This window comes from Coenobita brevimanus, chromosome 84, assembly GCF_032717465.1.
Source record: "Coenobita brevimanus isolate Jiangsu-jjx chromosome 84, ASM3271746v2, whole genome shotgun sequence".
NCBI lineage: Eukaryota > Metazoa > Arthropoda > Malacostraca > Decapoda > Coenobitidae > Coenobita > Coenobita brevimanus.
Genome location: NC_137037.1, coordinates 30,858,184 through 30,880,896, shown reverse-complemented (window position 1 = coordinate 30,880,896; position 22,713 = coordinate 30,858,184). Strand labels below are relative to the sequence as shown.

At 39.5% G+C, this 22,713-nt stretch overlaps 1 protein-coding gene across 1 annotated transcript in view; it reads right to left on the bottom strand.

Annotated features, from left to right (window-relative positions):
• Nucleotides 1–21,891, bottom strand: part of LOC145410115 (uncharacterized) — a 90,687-nt gene extending 68,796 nt beyond the window's left edge. The window contains exon 1 of the mRNA XM_080280314.1: nt 21,816–21,891. Coding sequence (XP_080136440.1) covers nt 21,816–21,891 — 76 coding nt within the window. The remainder of the gene's footprint in view (nt 1–21,815) is intronic.
• Nucleotides 21,892–22,713: the final 822 nt, after the last annotated feature.

Genomic DNA, 22,713 nt, shown 5'->3' with positions numbered 1-22,713 from the left:
GCCTATATAATGTCTACACTAGTAGGCTCAGTGTGACACAAAATTTATAGGGTATTAGGGTAACTGGTCGCTCTCATTCCCACCCTCTATCTTCAGCCCAGTTGCTAAGTTGCACCAGCAACAATAACTCAAAAGCACACACTTTGTAACACATTTTCTGCAAAGGCAGCATGGGTCAAAGTTGTTTAAAATAACATAAAATCAGATGTAAGGCCAATAGCAGGTAATGGAACAGAATTAGTGTGGTAAATAATGGGTGTAAAATTAGCCCCTTAAGCTCATATTGCGGCGTGCAGAGCGAGATGGCAACCTCCTTGGCATAAGGGGAGGCTAGCAGCAGCCTGTTTTTTTTTTTTTTTTTTTTTCCACACACACACCACAAAGCCAGCCAAGAGATAGGACGTGTGTGCCGGGCAATCCCCAGGTCCTGTCCTCCCTCCTTACTGATTTTTAACCAGCCCATACCTCACTAACCGGGCTAATGTATGGCCCGGCCTGCACTATAGGAGCAGGAAATCTTTAAACGAACGAAGCCTGTTTACAGTCAGTCTCGTCTGCCGCAATACACATTCCTCTCTCTCTCTCTCTCTCTCTCTCTCTCTCTCTCTCTCTCTCTCTCTTAAACCACAGCTTTCATGTTCCTCCCAAAAATGCAATTTCTGACAATTTTTTTTTCCAAAACTATGCTGATTTTCAATTAAAAAATAATTCTGTGAGGAGCTGCACGATGCAGTTTCCTAGCCACTGATATACATTTCACGGAAATCTGTAAGAGTGACCAATATTACCATTTTGCTGCACTAGGGGGAATGTTTTAACAACCCCTTGCCCAACCAATGGCTAAGAAAACGAGTGGTGGCCTTGTATTCCATCAGGGAACACCCACTGCAAGAGGAAGCCACTGAGCAACTGACTGAAGTAAGGGATGTTTACCTCGCCCAGGACGAAGTCAGGCAAGGTATTGTTTTTGGTCGAGTTTGTTTGTTTACTTGTTTGTTTCTATGCTTGTTAGCAGCAATACGGAAATACGGCAGAATTAAATTACGTGAAACCTTCAGAATGTGTGGGCACTGGTCCCCAAAAGAACTGATTCACTTGTGGAGGTACTGTCTTCATGTCTGAAAGGTGAAAAGCCAGGTGAAGGAGTTTCACAGGGTGAGTTCTTGAATATGAAGTTAGTTAAGCCATTATCGTAGACTTTAATAAAGAGTTGCACAGGGCAAGTTGAAACTGAAGTTAGTTGTGACTTTAATTGTTTACTGACACTAAATGGCAGTACCGAATCAATATTTAAAAGCACTAAGATAATTGCTATTGGGGGAGCATTGTTGTGTCCGGCATCACTTGCTGAAATTTGAAGATGTGCAAACGGTGTCAGCAAATTGATTGACCTGCCTTTTAGCAGATTTCAATCTCATTGGCTGTGAGGTCGGAGTATGCACAGTAGTCATGTGACGTCACATATGGAAGCGGCCCGTGGCAAGAGGAAAGAGCTCCACATAAGTTTGAAACTGAGAGGAGATCCAAGGTAATAAATGTAGGATTTTCACATTAAAATTTCACTTCAACAAATTTAATGTGGCATGGATTTATAATAACGTGGTCTACAACGTGGTTGTGTCTTATTTCCTGGACCAAGTGATGTGAACTACCGAAAACTGACCAGTGGTTGCAATAAATAAACATTATATTACCCTTTTTATTAATGCAATATCCAGACGATTTGATTCAACACATGACTACCTTTTTGAGCTCGAGGGATTCTCAAGGCCCTTCAGTAGGGAACGCGGTGATGATTCGGACGGTGAGATAGTTCAGACACTGGCGTTCTTGTACATCGTATGGGTGGACTGAGTGCTTTGCCCTGGAAGTTTTGCGTGAACGTGCATAAGTTGATTACCACTGAGGTAACAGAAATGGACGACAGGAAGAGGAGGAGGAGCAGAGAGAAAGTCTATCTATCTATCTATTGCCAGACACCATAATCCCGTAAAGGGTGGCCATTTGACACTGAGTTAGTTGTTTTACAGGGAGGGGCACCAACCCTCCACCAACCCACTTGTTGACACGTAGGGAGCACGTATGGTTTGGTTATATGGTTACCACCCAGCGTTGTAAATGGTTTCTTGGCTTACAGGAAACCATTTGGCTTGTCACTCAATGTAAAGCCACCTGTAAAGGAAAGAAAAGGAATAAGAAGTGACAGGAAAGATAGAAGAAATAGGAAGACAAGAGGGCAGGCACAGAAAAAGAATGATAAAAGCTAAGGAAGTAGGCAGCATTGAAGAGTGAAATTACGGCAAATGAAGGGAAATGCTGAAAATATATTAGATGACCAATTGTTAGGACTCCATATTATAATTACAAATCATAATAGATAGATAGATAAATAGATAGATAGAGAGACAGATAGAAGCAGGGAGTCAGATGATGAGAAGGTATTGTGTCTGCGAGAATCGAGCAATGCTAAACATGCTTACACACTCTTAACTCAAGGAATGCTTATTAGGCACACGACAGCACCTAGTGACCATACACACACATACACATATACACACAGGCTTCTAGAACTTTCCACTCACAAGGAACACACGTGATACAACCCCTGCTACACCAGAATTTAGGAAAGAGAGCTGAGAGGGAGGTTAGCCACAGAACAGGCAGGAGAGAAGGAGACAAGCCATACAAGAGACAGGTCGCAGGGAGAAGGGCTTGGTAACTTGAGAGAGAGACAGAGAGAGCGAGACAGAGAGATAGCTAGCGGGACTGGACTCTATACTTCGCTCTGTGTGAGAGACCTGTCAATATTTCCAAGACAAATAAAAATAGTCCCATACTATTCTTTACCTCTCCTGTCACTACATGACAAATGGGAAAGAAGATTATCTACTACAAGCTACTCCAGTATAATAACCGCTCGTCCACAAGTCTAATATATATATACATAACTCAACCACAAAGGAACCACAAAGTTTTTTATGACATTTGGTAGCAGCGAATCTACGGACATCGTCTCCGAATCAAAAGCAAATTTCTACAAAAGCAGGCGAGACTCTACAAGATTAGCTTCAGTTCTACAGTGAAGTCCTACAAAATACAGCCTACAATGCAAATAGCCTACAAGTCTACAAAAAAACTCTATAATCTTCACGTAACTTCAAGCAGCAACAAGAAGAATATAAAACAAAGCAAGTAAAGAAGAGGAAAGACCAAAGCAACAAGCACACAAACCCCCACCACTCTCTCCCGCCTACCTCCATCGCTGACGCAGAGGTCAAGACACGCAGCAAAACACCAGAGCCACATTTATAACGCATCTTACTCATCTTCACTGAAGTTACTCATCGCTACTCATTCACTCACCACAGCTACCAGTGTGGGAAGTTGACGTCATCATGCGTGCTTGCTGAAAAGACGCCACGTCAGTCAACTCACCACCTGCACCATCGCTAACACCATTCCCACCACGGTAAAAATTAGTGAGTTACATAGTTACTTCATTTATACAATACACAGTGATAGACAATAAGCTTCTGCACAAACATATAAAACGTGCTGTATAGTTACAGCTTAAATACACATACTTACTTCATTTATCTGCATAACTCAAACACTAAATAATCACCAACAATAAATATTCTACACTGTATATATTCATTCATTTATTATAACATTTATTTACTACCAACGAGTGTTACCATTTATACCTACATAAAATACGTGTTTCATACATACAACTATACATTATTACATCTACAAATAATAAAGAAAATATACCATCACAGTTACTCAGTGAGCGATTAAAAGAACTGTATTAAACATTTATTAAATAAAGCTACCTAGTGGAAACATATAAATTAAGTTACAAGGTAAACTAGAAAAAAAAAATGGCCAACACAAATGACGTTAGCAAGAGTGAACATCTTCCAGACAATCGTGAAGACAATGATTTCCACACAGTGCTGACACACATATTACCCACGATAGGTACAAGTGAACAACAAGTCAGTGTATATAGTTAATACTGTATATAGTGTATATATATTTTTTTAATATAAAATAATAAAATATGGGACTATATAATATCATTTTCAGTAATACCTGTGCAATATAAACAAAACTTTAAAAAAGTATCCCAAGGAAATTAGCCAGTAATTATGCAACCATGAACAACATGGAAAAAGCGTACACAAGCGAAGAAAAACAAACTATGGAAAATCAATACATACAAAAAAAACAAAAAAGAAAGAAAGAAAGAAAAGTAAGAAAGAAAAAAGAGAAATAGAGTAAGATCACATAACAAACAAATGGAAATAAGTGTAAGTGTTACTACATATGCCAAAATACCACATAAACTACAAAAAAAAAAAAAAAAAAAGCAAATTGTTGTCTCCACAAGCAAGTGGCATGACACATAATCACTATCATCGACCGCAGCATATGTTAGGACTGCAATTATTACAATTATGTAACAATTATGTAACTCCATATTATAATTATGTAACGACAAACGATTGCATTATGTTACACTTGCTACAATTATGTAACTACAAACGATATGTAACAATTATGTAACGACAAACGATTGCATTATGTAACACTTTGCCAATTATGTAACAGTTGCATTAACAAGATGTAACTTTTATGTAACTTTAACTACAATTATGTACCTACAAACGATATGTAACAATTATGTAACGACAAACGATTGCATTTTGTTACACTTTGCCAATTATGTAACAGTTGCATTAACAAGATGTAACTTTTATGTAACTTTAACTACAAATGTAACTACAAACAATATGTACCAATTTATGTAACAGTTGCATTAACAAGATGTAACTTTTATGTAACTTTAACTACAATTATGTAACTACAAACGATATGTAACAATTATGTAACGACAAACGATTGCATTATGTTACACTTTGCCAATTAACAGTTGCATTAACAAGACGTAACTTTTATGTAACTTTAACTACAATTATGTAACTACAAACGATATGTAACAATTATGTAACGACAAACGATTGCATTATGTTACACTTTGCCAATTAACAGTTGCATTAACAAGATGTAACATTTATGTAACTTTAACTACAATTATAAGGCCAAGACACTTATGTAAGATTTGCATTAACAAATGTAACTACAATTATAAGGCCAACACAGTTATGCATTTCACTACAATAACCCAAGTACATACTGTATTACAGTTAAATAATTTACTTTAATGCATTTATTCAATTATGTATACAACTTGTTTAAAATGTAATATTACTGAATAATCACTATTTACTATAAATATTATATGTATACACTATTCATACAAGTATGTTACTTTTACAATATTATGTATTTCACTTAATTAGCTTATAAGTTCATTATAATATGTATATAATATGTATTAATATGTTAGGACTATTAACTGTCAATGATAGTTGCTGTCGGAGGTCCTTCAGCTGCGTGTACCGAGCAGTATGTTAGGACTCCATATTATAATTACAAATCATAATAGATAGATAGATAAATAGATAGATAGAGAGACAGATAGAAGCAGGGAGTCAGATGATGAGAAGGTATTGTGTCTGCGAGAATCGAGCAATGCTAAACATGCTTACACACTCTTAACTCAAGGAATGCTTATTAGGCACACGACAGCACCTAGTGACCATACACACACATACACACATACTCACACACAGGCTTCTAGAACTTTCCACTCACAAGGAACACACGTGATACAACCCCTGCTACACCAGAATTTAGGAAAGAGAGCTGAGAGGGAGGTTAGCCACAGAACAGGCAGGAGAGAAGGAGACAAGCCATACAAGAGACAGGTCGCAGGGAGAAGGGCTTGGTAACTTGAGAGAGAGACAGAGAGAGCGAGACAGAGTGATAGCTAGCGGGACTGGAATCTATACTTCGCTCTGTGTGAGTGACCTGTCAATATTTCCAAGACAAATAAAAATAGTCCCATACTATTCTTTACCTCTCCTGTCACTAAATGACAAATGGGAAAGAAGATTATCTACTACAAGCTACTCCAGCATAATAACCGCTCGCCCACAAGTTTAATATATATATATATATATATATATATATATATATATATATATATATATATATATATATATATATATATATATATATATATATAACTCAACCACAAAGGAACCACAAAGTCTTTTATGACACAATGAAGAGACAGTGAAGGGAGGGGCAAGGGGGCAGAAGGAGTGCAAAGTACGAAGTACAAAGAAAAGCAGACAACAAAAACTAACTAAATAGTCCTTTGGAAACTGTTTGATATAGATGATAATACGGCTATGATATCTAGTTCTTTGAGCCAAAGATCAGAACGGGAAAGGAGGAAAATTAGAAGAAGGATGACGAGGGAGTGGGGAAAAAGAAGAAAAATCAGGCAAAATGGTAGAGGAAAGAGGAAAAGCATCACTGCCATTACACAATGAGGTAACAGGAAGGATAAAACTGAAAATTAAAGCCATTTGAAGGGATGAGCCAGAGACAAATGATGCAAAAATGTTGAAAGACTTGACTACGGCAGAACACACACACACACACACACACACACACACACAACACACACACACACACACATATAGATATATATAGAGATATATACATAGATATATATATATATTGATAGATATATATATATATATAGATATATATATAGATAGATAGAGAGAGAGAGAGAGAGAGAGAGAGAGAGAGAGAGAGAGAGAGAAATAGATAGATAGATAGATAGAAAGACTGATAGATAGATAAACCGGTGTGTGTGTGTGTGTGTGTGTGTGTGTGTGTGTGTGTGTGTGTGTGTGTGTGTGTGTCTACTTACCTCACCTAATTGTTCTTACCTAATTGTATCTTTATAGGAATGATTCAAGCTCGTACTGACCCGTGTTTTTAACCATTGTCATCAAACATATCCTTAAAATTATGAATAGTTTTGGCACACACTGTTTTATTCGGCAGTGCATTCCACCGATCAATTGACCTATTTTCGAAACAATTTCCTTACGTCTTTATCGCCTCTCTTTTTATGAAGTTTTTCGCAGTGTCCTCTTGCTGATGCTTCCCCATACAGTAGGTTATGTATTCATTTATATCTTTTTTCTCTTTCCCTGAGATGCATCTATATAGCATTATCATGTCTCCTCATTTCCTTGTCTCCTGTAGTGTTGGTAGATTCAGTTTTTCTGATCTTTCTTCGTAGCTTAGATCCCATAAGCTTGGTATCTATCTTGTAGCTGACCTTTGTACTTTTTCAATTTTATCTATCTATATACAGTATACATATATATATATATATACAGTATACATATATATATATATATATATATATATATATATATATATATATATATATATTATGTGTGTGTGTGTGTGTGTGTGTGTGTGTGAATGCTGTTCTCATTTATACATGTTACGTACCTTCTCACTGATGTGGTCAGCCAGAGATAGTCTGTTATTGATAATCAGTCCTAGGTCCTTCTCCCTTTCTGAGAAGTGTAGAGTTGAACTTCCTAACTTATAATCCCAATCTACTGTAGTTTTTTTTTTTTTTTTTTCACTTTTACCTAACTTAATTACATTACACTTGCCCGCTCCTTCTGGCACCTTGCCAAAAACCTTTCTAACAACTTTACCTCCTCGTCCTTCCCTCCTCTTTTCTACTCTGATGGCTCTGTAGCTATTTCTTCTACTGATAAAGCAGATCTCTTCGCTCAGACTTTCTCCTCCAATTCCACCTTAGATGTTTCCGGTGCTGTTCCTCCGTCACTTCCCCCCTCTGATTTCCTCACGGCTGACATTAAAATTTCTTCAGCTGATGTATTTTCTGCCATCACAGGCCTCAGTACTAATAAGGCACATGTGCCTGATGGAGTCCCTCCTGTTGTTCTCAAGAACTGTGCTTATGTGCTTACATCCTGCCTAGGCAAACTCTTTCGCCTTTGTCTATCAACTTGTACCTTTCCTTCTTGCTGAAAGATTGCTCTCATTCAGCCAGTCCCAAAGAAAGGTGACCATTCCCAACCCTCTGACTATCGTCCAATTTCTTTAACATCCTGTATCTCAAAAGTTTTCGAGCCATTTCTTAATAGAAGAATTTTAAAGCATCTTTCCTATCACAACCTTCTTTCTGACCGTCAGTATGGGTCAGTCAGGGACGCTCCACTGGCGATCTTCTCATCCGCCTTTCAGACTCCTGGTCATCCTCCTTTCGAGACTTTGGCGAAAACTTTGCCACTGCACTTGACATCTCAAAGGCTTTAAATCGAGTCTGGCATAAATCTTTAATTTCCAAGCTGCCCTCATACGGTTTCTATCCTCCTATCTGTGTCTTCATCTCTAGCTTCCTTTCTGGTCGTTCTATAGCCGCTGTTGTAGAAGGCCGTAGTTCTCCTAAATCCATCAACAACGGTGTTCCTCAGAGCTCTGTCCTATCACCAACTCTCTTCCTTTCATTCATCAGTGACCTTCTAAGCTGTACTGTACTATTGCGGACAGGAGTTCTTAGCCACCCTCGTTCAGCCAACCCGTGTATGTGGCAGAGTCGCATTCACGGGTACAGAAGTTGCTTTCGATGCATTTCTGTCGAAAAATATCCCTTCAGCTTTGGGCTTGTACTAATGGATAAAGCAATAGTAAAATGTACTTTGAAGGTTTGTCCCTGATAACACGATTATATCATACTGATTATTTAATAACTTGTTTCTCGTATAGAGCCAAGCAAGTGACAGATTTGTATATTTAACTCCACTCCACGACTTCCTGTAGGTTTGACCTGCGAACACAGAGTGAACAAGTTCGAAGCATTCATTTATTACCAGGAGAGAGAGAGAGAGAGAGAGAGAGAGAGAGAGAGAGAGAGAGAGAGAGAGAGAGAGAGAGAGAGAGTTGCGGGAGCCCGTGAATTTTAGAGGAATGAGATGGAGAAATGAGGTGCACAACACAGTTAAACAGGGATTTTTCCTTTCGTTTCGGTTTGCTTTCTATGTATAAATGACTAAATGAAGGTAAATTATGAAATATAATAACTGGATGACGAAGTGGTAATAGGGTCTGGCTAATGGTTGTTTGGTCCAAGGTGTGCAGTGGTAAGTCTAATTTCAGGCAACGATCGCTGTTGAAAGTTGGATATTTTAAGTCCCATTGTTGTAAATATCTCCATGTATGTTTACAGTACGTGTATGCCCCTATGGACCTATTTTCACCGCATGAATATTTTTATCAATGTACATTTTCACCACTCGGAGCACAATCCCCCAGGAACCTATTTTCCTTAATGATTTTTGTTTTGTTTTTCAAAGACGCCTACTTTTCTACGTAAACCTATTTTCCCACGAACTAATTTTCCCCATTGATGTATTTTCTCCCCACGGACCAATTTCTCCGTCGACCTTGAATCTCTCCATGGATGCAGGTTTCCTACATGGACGTATACCCATGGATGTATTTGTCACAATGAACCTATATTCCCCATAAACCTGTTATCCGACGTGGTTATATCACCCACTGATGCGTGCAGTTCGATCACAGACCTCTTAACCAACAGACTATTGCACGATGGACCTGCTGTAACCCACTGGATATATATATACCTACTTCAGCATGATTCCAGAATAATATCCCCTGTGCACCGATGTTCCCAACTCGGACATTAACTCAAATCACCTAACCGCAGTGGCCTGTTTTCCCACAATCCATCCATCCACCTACATACCCACCCATCAACGCACATACCCACAACCTTACTCAATACAGTATGTCTCAAGAGTAGGACGACACAAACCTGTCTCTTGCCTTGTCCTACAGGTAGCCCCACCACCCACCCCGTTTAAACAATGCACTAACCCCACTCCACCCCACTTAACCAGCCCAACAACCCTTTCCCTCCAACTCGCCCACCCACTCCACCTAATCCGCCTGTGAAACAACCAGCCTACACTAACCAATCCACCCACCCAGTCACCAACCTACCAACCCGCATACCATGCTCCACAAGTCAGATGACTCGCAATTCAACACACACACACACCGCTTAACTCAGTCTGTCGGTAGAAAATAGTACCGGGTACTCATTACAGGGAGTTTGTCAGGCCGTAGGTAAGGGGCTTCATTCCGGCTACATACACATGATTATATGCGATGTGAGTAAATAAGGTGCTCGAGCTAAACAGGGAATTTTTCCTTTGGCTAATGACGAAGGAGTTTATTTATCCCATGATAACGTCTCCTCGGACAAAATGAAAGATGGGTTTTATTCTGGGTAACGCCAGTTGACTTTGTCAAATAATTTGGCAGGCAGCGTAACTTCTGTTAAATGCCTTATGTTTGCATTTTTTTTCTCTCTCTGGTGGTTGGCACCTGGAGATTTTTGGCAAACTCATAAGTATTTTTCTCATTAACTGGATATCTCTCTCTGGACAGAGAGGCAAATTACTTAAGCACAGCTTTTTGTTAAATCAACATGCTTTATCTCCTAATTCATTATTCCAACGAAAGCAATCCTAAAAAGAAAAAAATATATATCACAAAACAAGGCAAGTTCTAGTGACTGATGGAAGAAATATTCACACTGTGGCCTGTTTCCAATGGATCACACGAATCCAGGGTTTCTCATCCTTGCATTTCCCTGCGCCAGTCTGCCTCCACCTCATTATTCCAAAATTCACAGGCGCCCACCATACACGCTTTCTCTCTCTCTCTCTCTCTCTCTCTCTCTCTCTCTCTCTCTCTCTCTCTCTCTCTCTCTCTCTCTCTCTCTCTCTCCTGGTAACAAATGAATGCTTCGAACTTGTTCACTCTGTGTTCGCTGGTTCAAACCTACAGGAAGGCGTGGAGTGGAACCAAATGTACATATTTGTCACTTGCTTGGCTTACGAGAAACAAGTTATTAAATAATTAGTATGATATATTCTTGTTATCAGAGTCAAACCTTCAAAGTACATATTACTATTGCTTTATCCATTAGTACAAGCCCAAAGCTGAAGGGATATTTTTCGACAGAAATGCATCAAAGGCAACTTCTGTGCTCGTGAAAGCGATTCTGCCACATACACGGGTTGGCTGGACGAGGGTGGCTAAGAACTCCTGGCCGCAATAGTACATCTAACCCTATCCACTCATAGCCTGATGACTCCACCCTTCACCTTTCCATTCAGTTCTCGCAACGACCATCTCAGCAATTACTTCAATAAACAAGGGATGAGGCTATGGCACACCTAATGTCTGACTTGACCCGTATCTCTGACTGGGGTAAAAATAATTCTGTTGTTTTTAATGCATCAAAGACTCAGTTATTACATCTGTCAACCCGACATAATCTTCCACAGGTATACCCACTAATGTTGAATAATATTCAGCTTAATCCTGCATCATCCTTGAACATGCTTGGGGTTTCATAATATTATACTTGAGACTTATCTTGGAAAGGCCATATTACATCTCTTGTAAAATCTGCTTCCAACAGATTAGGTGTGCTAAGCCAACTCCATACCTTTTTTACCCCTGCACAATTGATGACTCTACACAGGGGTTTTATCTGTCCCTGTTTACAGTACAACTCTCATGTGTGGGGAGGCTCCCCACATTCAGCTCTTCTCAATAGGGTGGAGTCAAAGGCTTTTCATCTCATTAACTCTTCTCCTTTTACTGACTCCCTTCAACCTCTGTCTTTTCGCCGCACTGTTGCATCTTTATCTCTTTTCTATCGCTACTTCAATGGTCTCTACTCCTCTGAACTGTTTGCATGCATTCCTCCACCTCTACAGCGGGTGCATAGCACCCGTCTAGCAGCAAACTCTCATCCCTTTTCCGTCCAACTCTCAATGCAAGAGTTAACCGTTACTCCCAGTCCTTCATTTATACAACAGGTCAACTCTGGAACTGTCTCCCTCTGTCTGTATTTTCTGCTTCCTATGATCTCCAGTCTTTCAAACGCAGGGTGTCCAGGCATCTCGAAATGACCGGATTTTGAATTTGGCTCTTTCTTTTATTTTGTTTTGTCTTGGAAGGAATAATAATTGCGGGCTAGCGGCCTTTGGCTCCTTTTTCCTCGCATAAAAAAAAATTAAGTTCCATTTGCCATTTATTGCGCCGTTCATGAAGTACGGTATAATTAATTCTTCTTGTAGCTGTCTGCAAGAATCTCTTAGTGATTTTCCTTTGTATTTTTGTATCATCAGAAAACATATTTAGATAGCTTCCATTTCCAGTGTTACTCTGTCATTTATTTATACCAAAAACATAATTGGTGCTAGCACTGAGCCCTGTTGAACTCCAATAGTCACTTCCCTCCATGATGAGTAATTTCCCCTTAGTACTGTTTTCATTTCCCTTTTTCTGAATAAATCCTGCATCCAACAGTACAGGTTGCCTTGGATACCCCCTTGATGGTATAGTTTCCATAAAAGTCTTTGGTGCAGTACTCTGTCAAATGCTTTCTTGAAATCTAAATACTGTCCACCCATTCTTCTCTTTTCTGTAATGTTTCTGTAAATCTATCATAGTAGCTTAATAGATTAGTAACACATGATTTTCCCTCTCTAAAACCGAACTGTCTCTCCGTTATCATACTGTGTTTTATAGATATTTTACCCAAACTTTTCTTAGCAGCTTTTCTAGTATCTAACTTCAAGACTGGTCAGTGATACTGGTCGTTAGTTCAGTGGATTCTGTATATTTCCTTTCTTGAACTGGGGAACAATGTTTGCCTTCTTCCAAATATCAGGTCATTTACCTTGACCTAAGGATTGCTTGAATATTAAATATAATGATCTGCTTAACTCTTCTGCACATTCATGCAGCACCGAACCTGAAAATTCTTCAGGACCATTTGCTTTTCCTTTGTCTAATTTACTTAACTCTTCCTTTACTTTTTTTTCTGACATTTGTATATCTGGTAATAAGTGTGGGCATGCACGTTCCATATAATCTCTTTCAAAATTATTTTCTTCTGTAAAAACTGATTGGAAGTTTTATTTCTGATTCACAAATATCTTTCTCTTGTGTATATACGATCCCCTCGTTGGTTATAAACTGAATTTTTTCTTTAACTTTGGGTTTGCTTCGGATGAAGCTGTAAAATAGCTCAGGTTGATCAATACTTTTATTCATGTCTTCCTCAAACTGTCTTTGAGCTTCCCTCCTTATCCTTGTACAATCATTTCTTGCCTGTTTATAGCTGTTATATGCCCTCTCACTATTGTGTATTCTGTATCTATTCCACAGAAAACTTTATTTTTCTATTGATTTTTTACATTCTGTAATAAACCATTTTTTTATTTTCGTTTCTGTTGCTTTGTGCTGAGGGATGAAATTTTGGGACTCCCATTTCATAGAAATCACAGAATTTTCTATATATAACATTTAAATATTACCCTCTAAGCTCCTTTTCCAAATCTGTTTCTAAGAAAAACTTCTTCAGGTCATGATTGTCCTTTGTGTAGTTTTGACTTTTTTAAAACTCTCATTACTGGTAACTACGTCGTATGGAATCCTGAAGTTCCAAGTTAATACAGCATGATTGCATTTGCCGAATGAAGAGTGATACATTATATTGTCAATATCATTTTCTTGTCTTGTAAATATAAGATCTAGTACTGAGGGATCATCAAGGCCTCGTGTTATTGGTACTATATTTTCCTTTACGTGCTGTGTTAGGAAAAACTCCTGCACGAGATCCAGGAGCTTTAGATCCCAACAGCTTTCAAAGCTTCTTACATCTAGAGTATTTCAATTTATATTTGCATTCAAATCTCCATCTAATACAATTCTTTCAAATTTTTCTTCCATTCTCTGTAGTACTGTTCTTAACCTCTGAATTGTAATTTCTGCCAGGTCTTGATATTTGCCTCTTTCTCAAGTGTTTGCTTTGGGTGGCATTTATATATTTGCCACAATTACTTTCCTTTCAGATGTGTTAATCTCTAATGCAATCAGTTCTACTTGTGAGGGTACCGTATATGTAGTTCAATTTCTTTGACTTGTAGATTTTTCTTTGTTAAGATTATACTTCCTCCTCCTTTTCTTAAATTTCTGTCTCTTCTCTACTGTATATATTGTATTCCTCTAAGTTTAGGGTATCGTTTGATAACTCTGGGGTTAATTTTGCTTCAGATAGGCAAATAATAAATGGTTCCTTTTCTTTGGTATAGTCTTTCATCTCTAATAATTTAATCACTATTCCATTTACATTTGAGTACATCAACTTAATCATCTTGTTTACATACTGGCCATAGCTTGAGTCTACTACCTTCCTTCTTTTTATTTATTGTTGGTTATGTACCATTTTCATACCTGCAGTCCAATTACTTTGTAAAAGAATTTTACTCTCCTCTTCCTCTGAGCATTCCTCGTTCTTTGTTTTTGCTTTCTTCCTCTTCTCCTTTAATATTCCCAGTTCCTCTTGAGTTTGGCATCTTTTTATCCATACTTTTTTTTAATTCCTCTTTTTCCCTGAATTTGTTTACCTTTTTTTAATATTTCCTCCACAGTGTTCACACTCTGGATGGTTACTTTTAGCTGCCTTGACTTATTTCTCTCATATTCCCCTAGTTTTGTGTGTTCCAGTATGTCATTATCACAGTTTTCCTCTGATACTTCCTTCAATATGTGCATTATATTTGCCATCTCCTTTTTGTTTCTTGAAATTTTGTTTCATATTTCTTCTTCATCTCTACCAGTGATTACTATAGATTTGTTGATATCTGCTGAATCTTTGACCAGATTGGGGGTGTTTATAATGATTTATTTCATTTCCTTTATAATGCCTTTTTCTTTGACTATTGTTTCTACTTCTTTCCTTATTTCCACCATTTCATCATATGTAGTTTCTACATCATCTCTGAAACTTTGCATCACTTCGTTCACCTGGGTTAGCTTCTCTTCAATATCACTGCTTTACTCTATCAGACTGTTTGCATGCCTAATTGTCTCTGTATCATTTCTGAACTCCTCCATAATACTTTCATGTTTGACAACTGTACTTGTCATTTCACTTATCTTCCTTCTGCATACCCACCTCAACTGACAGTTGTGTCTTTTTTGTATAATTCCTTTACTGATTTTTCATTTTCTTCCTTTTCCATGCATAATTTCTTCTTAATTTACTATTTCCCTTTGAAAAGTTTTCTCCAGTTTATTCACTTTCTCTGATAATTAATTATATGTTAACCACTTCAACCAGTTCTTGGTGGAAATCATCAACTTGTATCTACTTTTATCCCTTTTCTTAACTCCTTCCATATTCACGTTACTAAGGATGGTGCTCATCTTGTGGTATTTCACTTAGCAACATCACTTCTACTTACAACGTCACCTAGCTGATGATGCGTTGTATCAGCGGGTACTTGCACTGTCTATCTATCTACTGCCAGACACCATAATCCCGTAAGGGGTGGCCATTTGACTTTGAGTGCGGGTTTTTGCACGGATTGAATATATTCTGTTTTTTGGACAACACTTTTGCCTATACTTGCTCTACTATATTAGAACATTTAGTTTAACCTAGTACAGAGCTTGAGTACAGAGCTTGATTCATAAAATATTATTTACGTGTGGCCAGTTGTGGATACGTGTGGCCAGTGCCGAGCGAGGTGACGGACGTGCTGCCTCTAGTGTTGCCTCTGTGTGTGTGTGTGTGTGTGTGTGTGTGTGTGTGTGTGTGTGTGTGTGTGGTTTTGAGTGTCTTCAATGGGTGGAACTTTGCCTTCTGATGATGGATATCAAGTATTCAAAGTCAGCATTAGTTAGCATTGAATAGAGGGACAAAGAGAAATTTGTGTCACAGAATGTGTGTGTGTGTGTGTGTGTGTGTGTGTGTGTGTGTGTGTGTGTGTGTGTGTGTGTGTGCTTGCCGAAAGACTGTGTGAGCGGATGTAGGGAAAATATTAAAAGTGTGTGGAACTGCATGAAATTGCCTTAAAACTAACACACAGCCTTTCACCTCACTTACCTTGGATATCCAGTTATGCCATCAGATTTTTTACCTATTTGTCTGTCTGCCTGTCTGTCTCTACTATTGTTGTCCATATGTGCACTTCTGTTTGAATGTGTGCAGTAGACATACCTCATCGTGGCAGTTCTTATTTTTTGATGACGTGTGTAATGATAACTTGAACGATGATGATGTGGTGTTGTGGTGGTGATGGTAATGGTAACATTGACGTTATGGTGAAGAATAATGACTGCAGTAGTGATGGCTATCCTTTTCAATGAAAAACTGATGAACCAAGGCTGACAGCCAGAAAATAATGTTCTTTCAAAATGAACCAGGTAAACATTAAACTGAACTTAAAATCCGTTCATCTCTAGATGCCTGGACACACTGCACTTTATAGACTGGAATGAGAGAGAGAGAGAGAGAGAGAGAGAGAGAGAGAGAGAGAGAGAAGGAGTATTATACTCAGACAGGATGAGGTTCAGGAGGAATAAAAGGAAGAGGATAACCAACGACAGAAAGTCCTGGAGAAGTGGGAAAACACGAGTGAAAATTGTACAACAATATGGAAGGAAGTGGTGAAGGTATAGTAGGTGGTCACCAGAGAGACAGAGATGAGAGAAAGGTAGGGGAAGGAGAGAAGGGAGAAATGGACAGAGCTGGGAAAACAGGGAGAATGAAGCGGAGAGTAAGATGGAAAGATGAGAAATATCACTGTAATTACACGTTATGGAAACAGGAAGGGTAAAATTAAAAATTAACGCCAGTTTAAAGGAAAGGGTGACGGTGGAATGGAAGCGAAAACTCTGAAAGACTTAGGAATAGTAGGGCGAAAGGAGAGAGAGAGAGAGAGAGAGAGAGAGAGAGAGAGAGATTAGACTCACATTCACAGAATTACTCCCTAAACTTTATAGTTTATCTTGAGAATAAGGAACACAGCAATTTATTAAAATATCATATCGAACATCATCATCAGTATAGCCAATAGCAACCTATTGTCAGTTTCATGAGTAGGGTGGGTAGGATATCCAAAGAGAGAGAGAGAGAGAGAGAGAGAGAAGAAAAGAAAGTAAAAACAAGAATAAATTGGAACTCCATGCTTTCATGTTTGTATATATCTAACTGGTCAGCCCTGGAACCATCTTCCTTAGTCTGTACCTCCCTTTTATTATAACGTCCATTCTTTTAAACACAAAATGTGTCTTGGAAATTGTGAATTGAAGGATCTTGACTTTGTCTCTGTATCAATCACCTTCATATGGAAAGAACTACTCTTTGGAGGAGTCCAGTCGTTGATTACTTCTTTTGTTTTGTCGCCTTCACTGCAATGATGATGTTATTACTTGCTGTTTCCAGACTATTTTATTTAAATTCTTAATGATGCCCGGCCGTTAAAGGTTCTATTAAATTTATAACTAACCTTTTCGATGCCTACTGAAAATAATGGTTTGACAGACGCATCAATTAAATACGTGGTACGCCAATGGATTGAAATGGCCGGTAAAACAATTGTCAGTCAAAAATGGACTGTACGGTACCTTCATCTACTCATCACTGAAGCCTTTGAATGCCCTTGGTCCATCATGCAGTTATGTATGTTCTAATGTTCTAATAATGGCACTCTTGCAGTGACTGAGAAGGAGGACCACTCCGCCGACTGTTAAATTAACCTTATCAGCCGAAGTGCTTATGATGGGTAAAATCGTGGAATGTTAGTCAGAATACTGTACATTAAAAAAAAAAAAAAACTCTTCGGCATGAAGGAGCTAAAAAGGAGTACAATCTCTTTCAGTCTGTATCATGTGCAAGTCCGTATTTGTTTCATGCATCCAGTTCTACATACTGTCAGTATAATTCATTTGGTCCTTGTCGTCCATGTTTTATTTCCTTACACATTCAGCCGTCATGTCAAGCCATCGTCTTGACTTTCCATTCTCCTCCTTCCTTAAAACTTACTTATCTAACGCTGTTCACCACTTTTATCATTATAATGCTCTCTTTGAGGTTATATTCTTCAATTGCTTTTTAACAGACTTCGTTAATCTCCTGTATTCCACTCGTAAACTTTCCAATTGTCTTCTTATGCGTACCCCTTGTAGCCTATCTTTCTCAACATTGGCTTTTTCAGTGTTCTCGCTCTTAATTTTTTTTTTTTTTATATCGTGCCCCTGTCTCGCATTAATTTATCCACAGCCAGTCCTGTGCAGCTTCCGTGCTGTTTTGTTTCGTATCAAATTTTTCGTAGAACCAGCAGCCTTTCTTCAAATCATCACTCTACACTTTCTTTTCACGACTTTATTCAAGTCACTACAAAGTTTAATTCTTCGACCACTTCAAACTTTTCTCTAGTTACCCGTACATTACACAGTCAGTCATCTTTTAGTAGAGGAAATTTTGCGATAATCTCCATTAGTTTTCAGACAATACTCTTCGCAAACACAGAATACTCAGAAGCATTCGGCAGCTCAGTATCATTTGCAATGTATCATATCTGAAATATTCCATCACTGATTGTCCATTGTCATCTGTTTACTCAGTTTTCTCTCAGTTTCATCGGACCTAATTTTCGTTTATCACATATTTTAACATATGGTACTGCATCTGTTCCACTCCAGTATCTTCATTCCGTTTTTCCTCAGTCTTGCTTTCATCTTTCTGATAACCCTGCCCGTAATCATAATGGATATCCACTGGGATATCATAGTCCCTTGTCTCATTGCAGTGCTGATACTAAACCATTCGCTTAACCCATTCATATAGTCGAGTACATTTGCCAACAATTTCCTTTCCAATCCTATTAATGAGAGTTTCGTGTATTGGCTTTGAAAGGAATGAATGTTCAATAGACTGTAGAAAATCTCATCGTTTCCCTGTATAATACATGTATGAAATCGGGCTTCTCATTCAAGGACAGACTACATATTATCTAATAATTGTCATTTACATATAATCAACCAAAAAAATATCAGTGCTTTTACTGCATGTATCATTCTGGATGAAGTATTGTGATATATGGAACACCCTCTGATTATCAGTGCAAAATTAATATTGTTCTTAGCATTTAATTTGGTCTGATCAGCTATTTCAGATCAGGTGCGGGTAAGGGGATGAGTCTGTTATGATGTGGCAGGGGTAAACCAGCTCTGCTGTCGGGCCCTGCTGCGGATGTCACTGATTGCATTGCGCAGTTGACCCTTGTGCAGTGTGGTGTGGTGAGGATCTGTCCGTTCTCCCCTTTGGGGCTAAGATGCGAATGAATGTGTTTGAATGGATGAGTAAATGGGGAGTGTGTCGTCCTGTCTTGGCTACCTCCCGTTCCTTGGGGGAAGCAGCCTAGGTATATAGAATAGAATTTAATACGACTGCAAATTGCATGAAACTTCACATATATGGTGTTATATTTTCTAGACACTAAGTTAACAGATTTATGTATGTGCTTAGAACTCGACCATTTCTCATCCATCAAGCCCCGGCAGTGCAATATTTTGTTGGCTGACTGGAAGTTTGAGTCTACGAAAATCCTCTTCCTTTCCTGCCCAAGTCTCACGACCATGCAGAATTACACTCCTAATACACGCTACAAATATGGAGCCTCAGCAATGAAGGAGGGTCCTCTCAGTGTCCGTAGAGGCAACAGATCCCAGAATTTCCTCAAGCACCTTAGCCACTGATAGGTGTGGCCCCATCTCCGGCACATGACATGTCCCTCAAATGACAAAATTTCTTCACATACCCAAGAGTCTCTCCAGCAAGATTAGTCTTTTCATGCTTCGCAATCTCTGCCTGGTCTCCTCATCATACTGCACACACGAAATCAGCTTTATTTCGCAGCCAACCTCTAATACCACTACATCTCTCATGCACCCACTTATCACAATCACTGAACATGATGGAGTTAATTCCCACATCCTTGTAGCAAACTGCACAGTGCCATACTTCCTCTATTTTGACAGTACCAGCACCAGTCCAAGACATCGTCATATTTGTTTTATTCATAATTACTCTCAAATCCTTGTGCCCTATTCCATTATCTCCACTTCTTAAATATTTCCTCTGCCTCGTTCATTCTCCTCAGTCAGCTCCAAGTCATTACCATTCTGCATCTCCCATGGGAGTCCAGTTCTGAAATCATATGAAAGAGCTTCAAGCACCAAGATAAACAATAAGAGACTCAAGTCTGACCCCTGATGCACACCAACATTTACTAAAAACTCATCACTCAAACCTCCATTAACTCTTACCTGGGTGCAAGCGTCCACATTCATAGCCATTACCACTCTAACCAGCCACTCCTTTATACCAAAATTTCTCTTTTCACCACCTCCATGGGAATTCTGTCAAAGGCCTTCTCCAAATTGACAAAAACAAACTACAACTCCACTCTCACCCCTGTTTTTGTTGTAACTAACTGTTCATTTTGCAGTAAGTTTAGCTCTTTTCTCACTTTTGGTGCTACAACAAATGTAGAAGAATGCAGGGCAGAAAGGAAAAGAAATCTTGTGGATGACTGATGTATGTTGCAATCATCAGAGAAGCTCTTTTAAAGAATTTTGACTCTGCTAAGCAGAAACAAAAAAGGTGACAGAATTTCTGTACAAGCATGTGTTAATAGTTCTGTGTCCTTTCTAAAGTTTAATGAAAATTGGGGAGTACTAGAGATTGAATACAAAAGAGCTCGCACTTCTAAAAAATTTAGAATTCTAATTTTTTATTTATTTATTTTTGAATAACAGAACAGAGGAAGGAAAAACAAATGGGTAAAAAAAATAATCCATTCACCAGATTACTGGTGTCCTCCATTCATAAAATGTCTGTAACAGTTGGACTTGAAGTACTGCAGGTTGAAGTTTGGAAGGAAACAACTCTGGGGAAGTGAGTTCCAGAGAGATGCGGTTTGGGGAATGAAAGAATTCTGATAGGCAGAAGTTTTGCAATACGGCTGAGTGAGGGCCCAGTCATGAGAGCTGGTAGATGCCCGTGTAGCACGAGGGAAGGTGTGGAGAGGTGGCACAATGGATGCAATTTCGGCTGAGCATTTGCCACAAAAATCCCTGTAAAATAATGCAAGGAAGGCAACATGCCTTCTTACTTGTAGGGGAGGTAGTTGATTTATAATAGCAGGGTTATTAACCAGTCTGGGTGACAAGTATACATGTCTTTCCAGGGCCGTTGGAGGGTCATGTATACATGATCTAGTAATTCGTGCCATTGTTTGAATACTCAGCTGATTATTTTCACCACCAGCACCCGCTGGCAACCCTCCCACACGCATCCCAGTCACGCTTCAGTTGCCTGCATACCTCCATGATGGATAGGCCTATGCATAAAGATGTTCCTGTGTCCTGACCCTGATCCGACCACCCGTGACCCCCGACTTCCACTCCTATGAAGTCCAAAGCCCCTCGTAGGAAAGGCCTAAGTGACAGTGCAATAGGGAGGGAGTTAAATGTACCATTATCACCAACTGTGAGTGGAGAAAGTGACTCCTCCTCTGAAGAACCAGACTTAGCCATGCTGAGTATTGAAAAATACGCATCAGAGGAGGAGAGTGACCATGAATTCTCCACTGTGCAATGATATTTTCTGTCTGCAAGATCATCAGCCTTTTTTGATGATGAAGGATCAAATGTAGTTGATGATCCTGCAGAGGGTGATACACACACAGTGGAGAAAGTGGCGGGGGAGGTAGAGAGTGAGGGAAGTGAGGAGGCTGGTGGGAGGAGAAAATGCCTCAGGATGAGCCACTGGGCACAAGAGCGGCGTAGGGTGGAATTTTCCATCCATACCCCATCATCACCTCCTTCACCCACACTGCCTGCATCACTTTATGCATCACCATGCAGACCTGCATCACTCAAGGCTTCACCACTAGCCTCACCATGGCGACCTGTCACTTCATGCCTCACCACGTGCATCACCATGCCGACCTGCCTCACTTCAGGCCTCACCACGCCAACCTGCCTCATCCCCTGCATCACCACACTGACCTACCTCACTTCAGGCCTCACCACACCTGCCTGCATCATTACAGGCCTCACCATGCCGGCCTACATCACTATGGGCCTCACCACGTGCCTCACCACTCCAGCCTGCCTCACCACGTGGCACTTCACCACTACCTGGCCCATCTGGTTATGTTGGTGCAGGTGCACACTGGCAGGCATGTGCCCACCGACTCCTATCACCAACACCATCACCACCACGATCACTGTCACCAGCATCATCATCTGCCTCATCTAGCGGTGCGTCGGTGGAATCACCACCATGCTGCTATGCTAGGGGCCATGGCAGGGCACAGGGAAGGTCACATGCATGGCAGACACAACAGGAGCCATGGACAGGTAGGTTAGAAACCTTTGTGTGGGAGTAAGGGACAGGGTTTCAGCCTGAAGTACCTGTGTTTGATGACACAAATGCAGGTGTGCAGCCAGAATTTCCCTGCAACAGAGCTTCTTCCTTGCTTTTTTCACAACAGCAGTGATGGAGTTCATTGTGAAAGAAGTGAATAGTTTCAGGGATTTCTGCTGCAATTGGGCTGAAACCTCACACCTGAGAGAAAGCGTGAAAATGAAGGAATGGACTGCAACGAGTGTTAGCAAAATGTATGTTTGGCTAGCATTGACAATGTTGATGCCACATGTTAGAAACATAACACACACGATTATTCGCTCGTGGACGATATTGCCACAATGCCAGCATTCGGTAAGTATATGCCACGTGACTGCTATCTTGACATCCTGAGG